General features: G+C 33.5%; 1 protein-coding gene across 1 annotated transcript in view; it reads right to left on the bottom strand.

The window, feature by feature from the left end:
- Positions 1-12686: 12686 nt before the first annotated feature.
- The window catches only part of LOC129230325 (uncharacterized), a 184310-nt gene continuing 181209 nt past the window's right edge, over positions 12687-15787 (bottom strand). Inside the window, exon 4 of the mRNA XM_054864723.1 lies at positions 12687-12781. Coding sequence (XP_054720698.1) covers positions 12687-12781 — 95 coding nt within the window. The remainder of the gene's footprint in view (positions 12782-15787) is intronic.

Here is a 15787-nt window from a genome sequence, read left to right as displayed (position 1 = left end):
TGAATATGGTTTCGACTAGAGCCATTCTTGCCGTCTTACTAAACATTCCTTTTAGAATTACTCAACAATTTTGCACATAAATATTTAATCTTTTGAGAGTACGATTGGCCACTAAAATGCGACTTCGTGTTACTTAAGCCAATCTTGTGTGAGTAGCTATAATAATGGTGTTCAATTCGGTGAATCTTGGCGCAGACTGCACCTTTGACGTGTTTTTTTTTGGGGGGGGGAGAGGTGTTTTTCTCTCTCTTTGGGTAAGGGGGGGCTGCTCTCGGGAGGTCTTTGTGTCATGGGGGGGGAGTTACCTCTGACTATAAAACTGATTTTCACAGAAAAAAAAAAAGGCTAAAGAGCAAAATATTCCGAGGTAATTGGGGCTTAGATACATCGGATTACTGAAAACTCGGAATATCCGAAAAATTCGTTGCAATAAAATTTTTATACTATTCGGACCACATAAGGGTGGGGACCTTTTACTTCTTCGTACTATGAAAAGAATGTATATTGTCATCAGAAAAAAAAATCACTCAAATTTAAACAAATTTACATTTTAATTACCTCTAAAGGAATTTTACTTAGTTTTTAAACACACTTTTGCGTGAATTTTTAAGCTACCGAGAAATTAATCTTGAAAGTCCCGGAATCCATTTTGACTATTTTTATCCTGACATTTCTGTGTGTGTGTACGTAAGTACCACTCATATCACTAAAACGGTTTGTGAGTGAAAATAAAAATTTCGTATGCACGACTCGTACAGTCATCATGTTGTGTACTTCTCTTGTTGATTGCAATCTGATATTTCTAAAAGCTGTTTCTTCCTCCTTTGTGGCAAAACAATATTGACTTTAAGTCTGTAACTGTTTTCGTGTTAAGTTGTTATCTCCAAGGCATCTGTTAAAAATCCATCTCTAGGAGTCGATGAATATTTTATGCCACTTGCCGAGCATTGTTGACATTAACATCTCCATACAGTAAAACCTGTAAAGTTGACCACCTGTCTAAGTTGACCACTATTTTCAGGCACAGAATTAGATCTTATCATATAATTCAACCTCTATAAGTTAACCACCTGTCTAAGTTGACCACTATTTTCAGGCACAGAATTAGATCTCATCATATAATTCAACCTCTATAAGTTAACCACCTGTCTAAGTTGACCACTATTTTCAGGCACAGAATTAGATCTTATCATATAGTTCAACCTCTATAAGTTAACCACCTGTCTAAGTTGACCACTATTTTCAGGCGCAGAATTAGATCTTATCATATAATTCAACCTCTATAAAGTTAACTATCTGTTTAAGTTGATCACTGAAGTAGTGCACCGCAAGTGGTCAACTCACACAGGTTTCATTGTACCTTTTTATTACATTACTGTTTGCAGCTAAGGAAACTTTACAATAGTAAAAGACTTTACTTTTCGAATTCTAATCCAAATCATTTTTTAACTTATTAAAGAATGCCTTAAAATATAAATAAAGCACTTCGAATTAAACGAAACCTCGAACTTTTAAGACTCGGATTTTCGAGACTCTGCTGCATTGTATTAGGATTGATATTGTGTGTTAAAACGTAGCGTTCTTGGAGGTGTTTTGAACCCAAGCCCCCCTTCCCTCTGCTGCACCACTGTCATTGGCAGTTATTTTTTTTTTTTAAATGATGTATTTTTTAAATTTAGTGATAAATTTTTTTTATGATTTCATGTCAAATTTTCATAAATTCAGGTCTTTGACGATTATGGGGTATAGGCGGATTTACGGGGGTGCCAGTGGGTGCGCCGCACCCCCATCATATTTGGTTGGATTTTGAAAAAAAAAATGCATTCCATCAGGAAACAGTTTTAAAAATAACTTACATTTTTTTGCAGCTACAATGAAAGTTAATTTACTTGAAAGCAACCCCAAAACACAACATTATGCAGTTTATTGAGTGACTCGTGTGTGCCATACATCACTAGCGCGAGAGAATTTGTGTTGTGGACTAAGAATAAGAGTATTTTTATCATTTGAAAAAAAAAAAAAAGGTAATAAATAATCACATAAACAGATTCCTTCAACTAGTCATTATTCCGTCCTGTATTACAGAACAGTTGTATGCTGTGTAATGGGGTTGTTTCCATCAGTCAAAAGTAGTACTTTTAGTCACTGAAGTGGTTAGAATTTGAGCAAAAAGAAAGAAAGAAAGAAAAAAAAATAATAACATGGACCCAGAAAATACTTTCATTTTTTCCCAACATTTAATTTTTAATTATTTTTAAAAAATGTTCGGTTTTTCAAACAAGGCGTGGTCTTTATGACGTCACAAGTGATGTACTTTGGCACGTAATCCACTGCCATGCTGAATGCTTACGCTTGCTGTCTACCGCGTTTCAACGCTATGATAGTTCAGAAACGAATTAAATATTGCGCTCTACATTTGCTATCAACCGTATCGTTACCAGTACATGCCAGTAAAGATGCGATTTAAATATTGCGCTTGCGCTAATGGCATCAGTGAATGGCATTTCATCACTTGTGATGTCATGTGCAGAAGCGTAAAAAAATAAAATTGAATCTGTGCAACGACTGAAATATATTTTTTTAAATATTAAACTTTGTCAAATTATTTAAAAAATGGTCAGGTTCTATGTTTTTAAGCATATTCTTTCAGAAATAACTATTGTAATTTTCTACTTTTACTTTGTCACGAACCATATAATCTATTTCAAGTTCTAGCAAATTATTCCAGGAAACTGTTATAAAACTTAAGCCACATAAAACTCTTAAACTAAAAACTAGCATTTAAAGGACAAATTTATAAAATTTTCCGAAGGCCACAGGACCGCCTATTTGTCCTGGAGTTTGATATACCCCTCTAGAACCTTCTCGTAACATCCCTTATGTTGCAGACCATCATTGTTCTTGATATGGTGCTCCACTAAGCTCGAATAACGCCATGTCGTAGCAAAAGTTAGATAAAATGTCGTAGCAAAAGTCATAGTAAAATGTAGAAATGTAATAGCAAAAGCAGCATACATAAGCCAGTTAAACATGTTTCAGATTGAATACAAATTTAAATATAGAGGTTTTTTTAAAAATATTGTTATAAAAAGTCGCACTAGGGTAACTAACCGCACCAGTCACAGGCATGCTTAAGACATCGCTCTCAGGTTAACTCAGTTTTCTGAGCCTTTTATTGTATTTTGACTTTTAAAATTGTTTTTCTCTCATGCAACTACATCTTATCTAACATTTGGCTGCTCCTGGACCCCCTGAATTAGTTAATTCTATCTTTATTTGCTCAATTTCGAAAAAAGGTTCAACCCTCAGTAACAGACACCAACAATTCTGATGCTACCTAGTAACAGATAGGATGAGTAATGAACAGAATTCCCATTTTTTTTTCAGAATGTGCAAAAGTTCTTTATTTTTAGATCTAAAACAATTATTGAATTCAAATGAACATGAAACACCGGCAGACCTCGTAGTGGCTGTTTAACCACCCACCACTGCCATGTATAAGTACCAACTGGCTCATAAAATTCACTCTGAGAACACTAGATGGTTGCACCGTATTCATGAGTAGAAGCAACATCGGTTTTACTCGCCTAAAATTCTTATTATTTAAATCCAAACATACGACTGTCAATTACTGGACCCTTGTCTGTTACTGGTGCCGTTACCCTAGTATTTCTCCATTTTTGAAGGCAAAAAACGAAAATGAAACAAATCTTTATCGGAAGATTCAAGAGAGATGGCATATAAAATTATATGAAGTGGGAAATTGTTATTGAAAATTTCCACCTTAATCTAAATGTTACAAAAATTCTACTTAAGCCCCAGACGTTTGTATTTCAAACAAACAACAATTTCAGGGCGTAAATTGAAAATTTCTTTTTGGAAAATTAAACAATTGTATGTTTTTGAAACAAATAGTGGGGCAGTGTTTCACGGAAATATTTTTATTCAACAAAAATAAAAGATGAGCGTTGCCAAGAAGGGGACATGGAGAAAGCCCCCCTAATCCATTTTTTTATGTCACTAAAGGTAGTCTTGAACTTTGTTTTTCCAACTTGAAGCTCTGAAAAATTCAGGAGAAAAGTCTCCTTACACAATCGAAAATCGTATAAAATTTATTTCTGTAACTTCAATTTTGAGAATTCCTGTGGGTGAAATCCCGAACCCCATGCCGACCTCTGATGTCACCGAAGATGGCCTACAATTGCGTTTTAGTACCATAATTTCGAAAACATTCCGTGGGAGAATACTCCCCCCCCCCAGTTAACATTATTAACAATCGTCAAAAAATTGTTTTTAGGATATCAATATCGAAAATTTGCCGGAGAGAGTCTCTAATCTCAACCCATACCGTAACTTAACGAATGATGGCCTACAATCTCTTTTTCGACACTTGAACTTCGAGAAATCTCCGCGCTAGGGCTTTTGCATTACCCACCCCAAAATCACCAAACATTGTAAAAAAAATTGCATTTTTAGATACTATAATTTCGAAATTTTCTGTGGGAAGGGGGAATGAGTCCCCTTTTTGTTCCAACATCGAAGACTAATTGGCGTTCTTAATCTAAACTGGCGTTCTTAGAGCTATAAATTCGGAATTTCTACAGGTTAACACCCTGACACCAACTTTAATTTAAAAAAATTGCCTAGCTAGAGTAGTTGTGAACCAGATCCTTTCCTCTAACATTCCCAAAGATAGCATGAGCTCGCGTTTTTTGACTTCAGTTTCGAGAACTTCCGAATAAGCCCCCCCCCCCCGAACCTCTCTTTCCATTAATGTCATCAAAGGTCGTTAAAAGTTGTGTTTTCAGAACTTCAATATCGAAAACTTTCCGGGAGTAAAGCCCCGTTCCCTTCTGCTCTCTCTTACATCGTCGAAAGTTGCTGTTGGGAATTATACGCTCGAAAATGTGTAATGCTTAGCAAGCGTAGAGAGGGGGGGGGGGGAGCAGTGGCGGATTCAGAAATTTATTTTGGAGGGGGCTGAGACAGGGCCGTTGTGATGACAAAAAGTGTGAGGGGATTGAGTTGACTACCCCTTAAATTCTTCAAACGCATATATACACGCATGGAGAGAGACATTCTTGCAGCATCTTGTTTAGGAGAGATACATTCTTATTATTAGACCCGCTTTCACCCTCCGAAGACAAAAATAACTTGATAGAAATATGCATTGTCGAAACATCAAAAAAAAAGAAAGAAAAAAAAAACGCAAACCTTTCCCGGGTTTCAAACTAACTTGTACCAATTTGCACAGCTATAGATGTTAAGAGGCTGCTGAGCATTCCAAAACGGCAATGTGACAACTTGCGACGAAAGGGAGGGAGAAGTAAAAAGCGATGTGACATTACGCATTCTTTATAACAATATGCTCATGAAAAACAGCGTGACATGTGACAAGGGGGGAAGGCAAGACAAATTTTGACGTTTTGGGGGGGAGGGGGTCAATTTATTTTTAAAAATGCGGTATTGTTTATGGATAGCTCCTAACATCAATGCGCGCATAAATTTTTCCAAACCATTGTTACTCCCTAACGCTGGAGATTAATACAACAATGCTAATGCATTAAAATCTGCAGTAAGCTGAATTATAAAATGAATTGCAGCAACAAATAGAAAACTGAATATCTTTATCTTACATTATCTAGCATTCCTGAGTTAGAGCCTTGTCAGCAGAAACAGCGAGACTCTGCGACGTGCCACGGCTGATTCTTGAGAGACTCTGCAAAATATTTCATAGATAAAAAAAATCTAATTTTTTTAAAGAAATATGAACCTTAAATTTTAGCTAAAGTAGCTTTGTTCCGTATATTCTGATATATAATTCAGTAGCATATATTTGTAGTAACATCTTATTTGATAGCATTTTTTGTTACTGATACTTTAACGAGTAGACTTTAAGAGTATTTTAATGTCGGTTTATCTTGTAAAATATTTTTTGTTTTTTGATCATCGTCACAGACTGTTGGAAAAATACTGCTACCAGGGTTGGTGCTACAAAGTTAATTCAAATAAAGCCAGACGAAGTGTTATATTTTGTAAAAGTGACAATTTTTCCAACATGAAATAGACTGATACATCCTCATTTTGTTTTTCATTGACTCTTTTACCAATAGATAGCAGCACTTTTTTTCTCTCAAAACAATACAGCTAATTTCTTGGGAATAGCTAGGGAGGGGGGATATTCTTTTTTTTTTTTAAATTTTATATTAAAAAAGAAATAATAATCACGTAAAAATAAAGACTTAAGCCTTTTAATTCAGTATTTTTTCTGAAGAATAAATTTGCTTAGGACTGTTTAGAGTTAATTTCAAATAAAATCGAACTTTTGGTAGAATTTTTACAAATTTCTTTCATAACAACACTGTTTTAACTACTGCGTATTTTTTTTTTAAATTCAGTCTACAAGTTATTCATGAGAGAGAGAGAGAGGGAGGGAGGGGGAGAGAGAGGGAGGGAGAGAGAGAGGGGGGGGAGAGAGAGAGAGAGGGAGGGAGGGAGGGAGGGAGGGAGGGGGGAGAGAGGGAGAGAGAGAGAGAGAGAGAGACTTTTTTGAGGTTGTACTTGAGCCGGAATTTATTTAGTAACCGCAATGCGAAAGTTAATGATACCAGTGGTCAGTCTGTAACCCATTTCCTTACTTCTTATACTGCAGGGGTGCTCTTCAAATTTTATTTTGAATGACGCTGTCTGCTTCATGACCCCTCTCGCTCCTTGGAGGGTTCTCCAGGTTACTCTGTTTCAGAAAGTGGGACACTTTTGACTTCCTGAAGGGTTTGCACTAAAAAGTAAGAAATACAAAAGTATATGATTTCTTGATTAAAACACTAAAACATGGCAGTTTATCTTACTATCTTTTTATTTAGGTTAATTCTAAAGCAGCCAATACAACTTAATTAAAAATTTGAGAGAAAAAGAAAGGGACGGTATGCAGTTTACGAATGACTTTTACTGTACCTCATATATTTCTTTTCCAGAGGTGCCACGAATTTGCTTTTTTGGGAGGGCGGAAATTCTCAATTTTCAGAATGGAACTCCAAATTTTGCCGAATGATGATAATTTTGCCAAATCATCAGACAAAATTTGCTAAATAAAGAAATTTTTGGGAGGTCACGGTGACCTCCTGTGACTTCCCATTTGGGCGCCCCTAACTTGATCAATTTGCTTTCTGGTGAATTAATGATTCATCAGCTAAACAATCTTTGTGATTACTGGCGGATGATGAGCTCTTATAAAAACGAGTGTGGTTTTAACAGTGTGCGAACCATGGATTTTTGAAACTAATTTGGTAAGGTCTGGTGGGGTAATGTGGTCATAAAATACAGATTTTTCAACTTTGGTTAATAATAAATACAGGAATTTCTTTTAAAACTTCAAATTTTTTGTCATTATTTTACATTAGATTAATAAAGAACATTGCACTGAGTTTTTAAAAGAAAAAAGAAGATTTAATATCTTAATGCATTTTTTTTTCATATGTGTTAATGACCTGGGGTGGACTAAAGTGGTCATAGTTAAAAAAAAAAAGATCAAAAATCATCATAAATTACCGTAATATTTTAAATGTTAAGCAAATCTAGTCATTTTGAAGAAATTAACTTTATTTAAATAAATTTTTGATGGTCAGCTATGGTTAAAAGTTGGTTTACCAAGAATTTTAAACATATTTCACTCCTGGATTTCATCAATATCATCCGGAAAAGTGATGACTTGCAATGTTTTATTTTTTTAGAAATATATTAATTAGAAAGATATCGTCTGAATAATGTCTAAACTACCTAAGTTTAAATAATAAGAAAAATATTTCGCTCAACTAGAGTTCGGAAAAATAAGTACTTTATTAAAAAACAAAAGGAAAAAAAATGATCGAGCTTTATCTATTTAATCAATGTATGCGAAATACTTCTACTTCGAAGTCTCTACTTTTTATTGATATTTAACAGATGATTTTTGGAGAGAGGAAGGAGGCGGCATACACATTATTCTCCTTGGATAAATTGAAAGCTGTTGTTGCAGAAAAAAATCTGTGATTTCTTTTTGAAATATTATATGACTGCAATATTGCTTTAATTCGATCTATATGCTGTATCAAATTTATGAAACTTAGTTGTATTTAGTTCAGTTTACCTTAAGAACAGTAAATGGTTAGTAAAACTTAATATTTAACTGATATCTACCTTATAAGTGAAAATTAAAGGATTTTAGGTGAAGGATTTATGTTAAACTAACCTATGAACACTTTACCCCATCTTACTTAAGATGTTCTAAAATATTATATGAAATGAATCCAGCTTAGCTGTTATTATGCAGACGTGTTAAATCTGATAAAAATTAAAAAAAAAAAAAAACTAAATTTTACAAAGAAGTTATAAAAGGTATTCAGGTTTTAAAATGTTTCATGCGCACACAAAACGATATTTTTCACGAAATAAATTACTGCCAGTTTCAAAATTTTGTATTCAGAATATAATTCCTAATTGTTAAAACCTAAAATAAAAAACTTACCCTCATTTTTTCTTTTATTTCGAATATATAGCTCTTAATTTGATTTATGACAACTTTATCCCATTGACCACTTTCCCCTCCAGACCCTACGTATTTAAGAAATTAATTCTTGAAAAGTAAATGTCATTGATTGCTAGCGTAGTTCTTTGAAGTCTCTGAAATGTATTTAAATATAATCATAAAATCACCAGTTTAAATGTTTAGTGCAAAAGTATTCAAATGTAGCAACTAACGTCGGGCAAAATTTTCGACCTGATTGAAGAGACTAACTTAAGATGGAGTATATTTTTTGAAAATACACTATCCAAACGTTATTGTTATTTTTTAAAGTACATTTGGCCTGAGTTTACACACGAAAAACTCCAACGTTTTTGTCTTAACTTCAGCACAAGCAGTTCAAACTGAGCGAGAGGAAAATTTATAATTTCTGGGATAATGATGAGTTTCCTTGTGTAGTTCAAAACACATGAATGTAATTTAATTTACAAATATGTACCAAGCGACCGAAATGTAATTTTTTAATACAAATGATACATGTTTTTAGCAAATGATTTTAAAGATGTGAATTTTACTGTGAAAAAGTAAAAGCGTAGAATATTGTACCAAGGAAAACAAGTGATTAAAGTTGTAAAAAAAATAAGTAAAATGCGTTGATCAATGTACCACGAAAAAAAAAACAAGGGAATAATAATAATAATAATAATAATTAAAAAAATAACGCGTAGAATATATATCTTAATATACGTATGAAAGTCTTCTGTGCGGACGTTTGTCACCATAAGGCTTTTAAACGGCTGGACCGATTTTGATCAAATTTGTTACGTGTAATTAAGTTGTGGCAAGCATGGTTTCGAAGCGCGACGGATCGAATCGGAAACGTTTTTGTTAATTAATTAATTAATTTAAACATTGGATGGTTATATCTCGCAAATGATTAATATATATTTTAATCTATTGTTGAGCGAGAACTGAAATAAATATTTAACTCGTTGTCAAAGGACAATAAGAAAGCCAGTTCTGCTTTTTGTAATGAAATTTCCTACTGTGATAATGAGAGAGAGAGTGAAGCCTTCATTTCTTGAAAGCAACGATTTTAGGTCCAGTGATACATTTTAAAGTACTGAAAGAAATCGGGTTTCTTTCACTTGGTTCACGTAAAACGCGTATTTTTCGTCGTAGTTAAACCATGTGACCGGATCGGTGCTTTAGGTTTTTCTAACCAAATGATCGGAAAGTACCGTACATAGCAACATTTGTTTCTCGGTTCAAATCCATCTGAATTTTGGCACCATTGGCAAGAATATTTTAAGGAATATCAAACTAATCAGTACATTATTATTAAAGGAAAAGATAGTGTAATTTGAACGAAACGAATTTTATTTCCGTCCAGATAAATTACAACAGGGTAGATCTGTACACACAAGAGCAGTGCAGTGGAAGATCTTTGCAGTGGTTATCTTTGGTGGAAGGAACAAATTAGGCAAATATATGAAGTTTTTGTTCAAAAGATGGGACCGCTAACCGGTCGGAGTTCGCTTCGCTCACTGAGCGGCTGGATTGCAGGAACATGGTGGCTTGGCGACATTGACCATAAAAATACAATTGCGTGATTTTTTGTTAACTACTGTTAATGTAATTTATTGTATTTTTTGTTCATTTGGTGAAATATTTTAAATTGCAAAGAATTTTTTTTTGGTTTTTAAAGAGTGTTTAGTCGTTTTAGTTGAAGTATTTTATTTATTTTACATCGGAAGGAGGGAGGGGTGATTTTCGCTTATTCAGGGAACCGTTTTTACATTTATCATTTTTTTAAACGATATCCATTCGAATGTTTTATTCTTTTTCATATCGGGGATGTTGCAGCGGGATTTCCCGCTTTTTCCAGATGGGTAGTTAGTTTTTTATACTTAATATCTGAGGATTATTTTTATCCTTTGAGTATGTCTGAAGGAACAAACCATGCAATCTTTGAAGATCTTTCAAGTACGCGAGAAAAAGTAGTTGATAAAACAACTGATCAGTGGGGACTAGATAAATCAAGTTGCAATAAATATACGCATTCTGACACCAAGCAGCTTAAAACATTTTCAATTTACTTATTTTTTTCAAAAACACGGTTCAAATACTTGATAGTTTATTGAAATTTTTCAACTCAATTATATATATATATATATATATATATATATATATATATATATATATATATATATATATATATAGAGAGAGAGAGAGAGAGAGAGAGAGAGAGAGAGAGAGAGAGCACCGTGGGAAAACAAGTGATTAAAGAGAAAAAAAAACTTAATTTGTAATCGTATATTGCGGACAAACAAGCGATTTAGTTGAAAATATGAGGCGCAGTGTTTCCAGCTTTAACATAAAATTGAGAGCTATTCGAAGATACAACTCGATTTATAAAAATACCTTTTTATTTACATATTTATTTTATTGTATTTATAATTTTTTTTTTCCTTTTAAGAATGTCTCTCTCTTACCTTCATTTTCAGCACTCGTATCATACATGTTTTGGTTATTCTCAAAGCTTTATTTTGTTTAACATAAGGTATTACGGTTGAACATTTGATGCAAAAAAGAATTGTGTGGAAAATTTCTCTCTGGGGGGTCTCATTATCGACTCAAGAAAAAGCAGTGAAACGCACGAAAATGTCAAAGCAGAAATATAAAGTAACCGGAAAATTCGAAGTTGCGATATTTTTTGTCGAAATCCTATTCGAAATCGCAGAAAAAGAAGGGGCCAGTGAGAGAACGGAATGTTTGCTAAGATTTCTAAATCGGCGGCAGAAATCTTTACTTGTAGTAGGAAGAACTCAATTATGGCATCAGATTTGACTCAAGTTGCCATGTCGGCACTTGGGAGATGTTGGGATGACGTCTATATTTGCCATTTTGTTGTCATTTTTTTTTTCTAGTTTTTGCACTTTATAGAATGCGATTACCGCTCTGTTCAGGGGGCGGGGGGAGAATCCTTGGAGTGTTCTTTGTTTGCTAACATGCTTGAACGAGAACGGGAGTTAGATGAATGTGTTGACGCGAGGGAAACTTTCCAGCATTGTGATTGGTTAGAAAGAGGAGGAGTATAAAAGGGAAATCTCCTTAAAAATCTTATTTTTTTCCCTTGTTCGCATTGGAAAAAAGTTCTTCATTCATATCGCAAAAGAATGTTCACATAACTTTCAGCCGAAATCTTGATTTTAATCACGAGAGAATGAACGTTGTTTAGCTTTTTCGGCACGTCTGTGCGTTTATATCGTAAAGTGATTATTACAACTAGGTATATCCTCTATGGGCTTAGTCAGAAGGGGCAGGAAGGGGTAGTTGCACCTCCCCAGATGTGAATCTCTAAAACCACTCTTTCCAAATATCACCAAAGATAATTTAAAACTGAAATTTTAGGACTTTAATTTCGAAAACTTTCCGAGGGGAAACCGGGGGGGGGGATTCTTTCCTCATCTGGCAAAAAAATGGCATAAAATGTTTTTTTAGAGGGGAGAGCAGTACTATGATTTCAAGCGATTTCAGAAGTCCACACTAAGGAGGGGGAGGGGAGGGTGGGGGGAGGAACTGAAAACCACTATCTTGTTGGGCCTATGCTTGGCCCTCCCTAACGAAAATCCTGGCTACGCCCATGGTAACCCCGGTTGCAGTTTTTTTCTTTCGATAGCGCTGTGCGGCAAAAAATTATCTTAAAAATGCTTCTGACATAATTCCTGCTGATTCTTATGTAAAATGAATTCCTGAATCCAAATATGCCCACTGTTTTCCTCTACAAGTCCCACTTTTTGAATTCTAATTTCTTGCATAACGAAGGTTACAACGTCTTAGATTGATAAAAGTTGATGAGAGGGGTTTCTCGTAAGCCTGAAACCCGGTCTACCACATTTTTTGAATATATGTTTTGTTCACATTAATTTTCTTATTTACAGTCTCTGTACAGTGATGAACTTGTTACTTTTTATTGGATGAATACTAGAAATTTAAGGTATCAACTTCATTAAATTAACTAGAAACAACACGATTCGACATCAACTGGAAATCATCTCAATAGAGATACTAGAGAACAGATTACTCTTTGCAGATATTTTGATAAAAGTCTTATTAACCGATGCGTGAAAACAATAACGCTGGGATATTGCTTGCATTTTGCGGTTGACAAGAGACCAAAGTCTTAGCAAGCAGCAGCTGCAGCTAGACCTTTATAAACAACTCGATCAACAGATATTAATTCGCAGCACTCCAGTAAGTAGTTTGAAATGAAGTTATCTAAGAAGAGATCAAACTGAATTAATGCATCCTTATTGAATTTATGATGCGTTGGAAAGATAAGTGATTTACAGAACCTTTTGGAACGGCTTGAATGGGATTGTAATTTAATATAACATAACTTTGACAGCTAACTCTTAAGCTATATGAGACGAAATTCGGTCTTTGTCCGTATGCAGTTTTATTTGAGGCTTTAAAAGTTAATTATTCATTATTTCTTGAGCCGCTTCAAAAAGATTTCAGAATATTTTCTTGAAATTGCATTTTGTTTGCTTGAAAAGGAATGCTTTAATTCAAAAATTACCATTAGAATGACCTTATCTTTTAAAATAACGATTTGTGTTTGTCAAGGAATCCAAAAATGAATTATAATCATCGAGTACAAGAGTTGATGTGGGAAGTTTTCCAATATTTATGTAGAACAGAGCTTGGGTGACGTGATTGAACCACGTGAATACTGAGAAAACTTTTGACATTTGATTTTTAATCGTCTGCTTAAATCTACTGCGCGAGAGTACGCAAGTTTTCACGCAGTAGCCGAGACGAATTCTACGCAGTTGTTGAAGAAGCCAACAGAAAGAAATGTTAATCCAGGTTTTCCCGCATCAAATCAACCAATAAAATAGCTGGAACCTTTACGTTAGCGGTAGTTCGATTGGGCTCATTTTGAACCTTGGTGATTTTTTTTCATTAAATTTATTATTAGTCAAAGTTGCATAGAAACTACTTGTTGGGCGATACGCACTGGTTTGCTTTTAAACAGTTTTTTAAACAAACAAAAAAAAAAGCTATGAAACAAGAGTAAAATTTAAATTAAAATGAAAAATAACCCTCCAACTAATTTTATTTGGCTATTAAAAATTAAAATAATAAACTAAATGAAAAAAAAAAAAGTCTGATGAAATAACATGGAAATTTCCTTTAGCATAATTGGGTTGTTTCCCATTTTTCAAAACTATTTTTTTTTTTTTAATGAGCGAGGTCAAAATGGGATTAGTTAAAAATACTTTTAGTCACTATAGTTGATGAAAGAGCAAAAAAAAAAAAAAAAAAAGCGAGGAAAATCTTTTACTTTCAAAACGTTTAATTTTCAATTAAGTTTTTTAAAATGTCCGATTTTTCAAATGAGGCGTGGTCTTTATGACGTCACAAGTGATGAACTTTGGCTCGCATTCCACTGGCGCACTGAATGTTTACGGTTGCTGTCTACCGCGTTTCCAAGTTATGATAATTCAGAAGCAAATTAAAAATTGCGCTCTACGTTTGCTCGTTGCCAGTACATTGGGTAATGATGCGAATTAAGTATTGCGCTTGTGCTAATGGCATCAGTGAATGGCGTTTCATCACTTGTGATGTCATGTGCGTAAAAAATCGAATTGAATCTGTGCACCGATTAAAATATTTTTTTTAAAATATTAAACGTTGTCAAATTATTTAAAAAATGGTCAGGCCCTATATTTTTAACCTTTCTCTTTCAGAAAAAATGCTTTTAAAATTTCGGAAACAACCCAATTTTGACTTATTTTCTCTCTTAAAAAACAATCGTATACGACATTCAGCCGTTGTTTTCATTTTCGCTGCTGACGTCACAAGTGAGCTAGGGTTACCAGAATAAAGTTTTGGGACACTGCCAAACTTCGCTAAATAAATATTTTATTTAACAAAGAATCCTCGTTCCGCTAATGAATTGCTCGCGGGGAAAAAATCCTTAAAAGGCGATTTCTTGCCAGAAAAGACAACCACACGCTTCGATTCAAGATGGATTTCAACACTTGTAACGTCACGCGATGAAGCATTTTAGTTCAAAAATCACACATTTAAAAAAATTAGTAAAAAACTAAATGTTGGGAAAATAAAAGTTTTTTCTGGGCACATGTTATTATTATTATTATTGTCATTTTTGCTTATTCTATCAATTTCAGTGACTAAAAGTAGTACTTTTTACTGAAGGAAACATCCCCATTAATCAACTTCATAAAACAGCTTCAAAAGCTTCATTTAAATGTAAAATAACCCGAAAAATGAATCAATTCAACAAAACAATAAATCAACAATAAAAGCTGCCTTAAAACGTAAAGTTATAGCTTGAAGAGTGGTTAACAGAAACGATATTTTTCTGCTTTTCTTTAAGGAAAAAGTAAATTTAAGCTGCTAAGCGTTGTTAAAACGATTGTAGTACTCATATCTATACCAGAACAGTAGCAAATAACTTTTGAACCTTGACTACTCAGATTTTGGTAATTTTTGGTTAATTATTTGTGTTAATGGAGAATATAAAAAAGGAAATTTTTAATTTTTAGTATCAGCGGTAATATTTTTAAATTTTTTCAAAATTTAAAAATCGCTAGATTTTTTTAAATTGTTTTTTCTTTCGATGGCATTTATCAATACAGCAAACATGGTCAATGATTTATCAATTACTTTATCTTAAAACCTTTTTTTATGAGCTATAGTTAATTTGTGTAACCGATTTATATCCACTACACATGTGACTCTTTAAATCAAAGCATTACGTTGAGTCAAAATTATTAATAATTTGTTGAAATTCATGAGGATGGTTAATAAATCTCTTGTCCCTTTTTTCTACCTTTGCGGAAAAAAATCGAACATGTTAAGGCTAATCAAAATCTCATTAAAGACTTTTTATACTTTAACCTTAACTCATCAAACTTTTTTCTCTTTAATTAAGTTTTTTTTTTTGCGTTTCCCTTTGACAGAGAACTGTTTAAAGTACATTAAGTTGGCACTAAAAATATTTTCAAAACATTGAGTTTTAATATTTGATGTTTCACAGAAATTAACTTTATTTATTATAAGCTTCTTTATAAGGACAGTGCTGTATGTATTAGGAAACAAAAATAGTTATTATTCCAGTTTAAATAAATACGAGTATGTAATAAAAGTATTATGCATAGATGAATTTCCAAGATTCCAAGTTTTACAATGTACACAATTTACGTTCTTAAAATTGATTTAAATTCAAGATTTTTCAATAATTTTGACGTT

The sequence above is a fragment of the Uloborus diversus genome, chromosome 9, assembly GCF_026930045.1.
Source record: "Uloborus diversus isolate 005 chromosome 9, Udiv.v.3.1, whole genome shotgun sequence".
Classification (NCBI taxonomy): domain Eukaryota; kingdom Metazoa; phylum Arthropoda; class Arachnida; order Araneae; family Uloboridae; genus Uloborus; species Uloborus diversus.
Note: the sequence above shows the minus strand (reverse complement) of the source record. Positions and strands in the feature narration are given on the sequence as shown.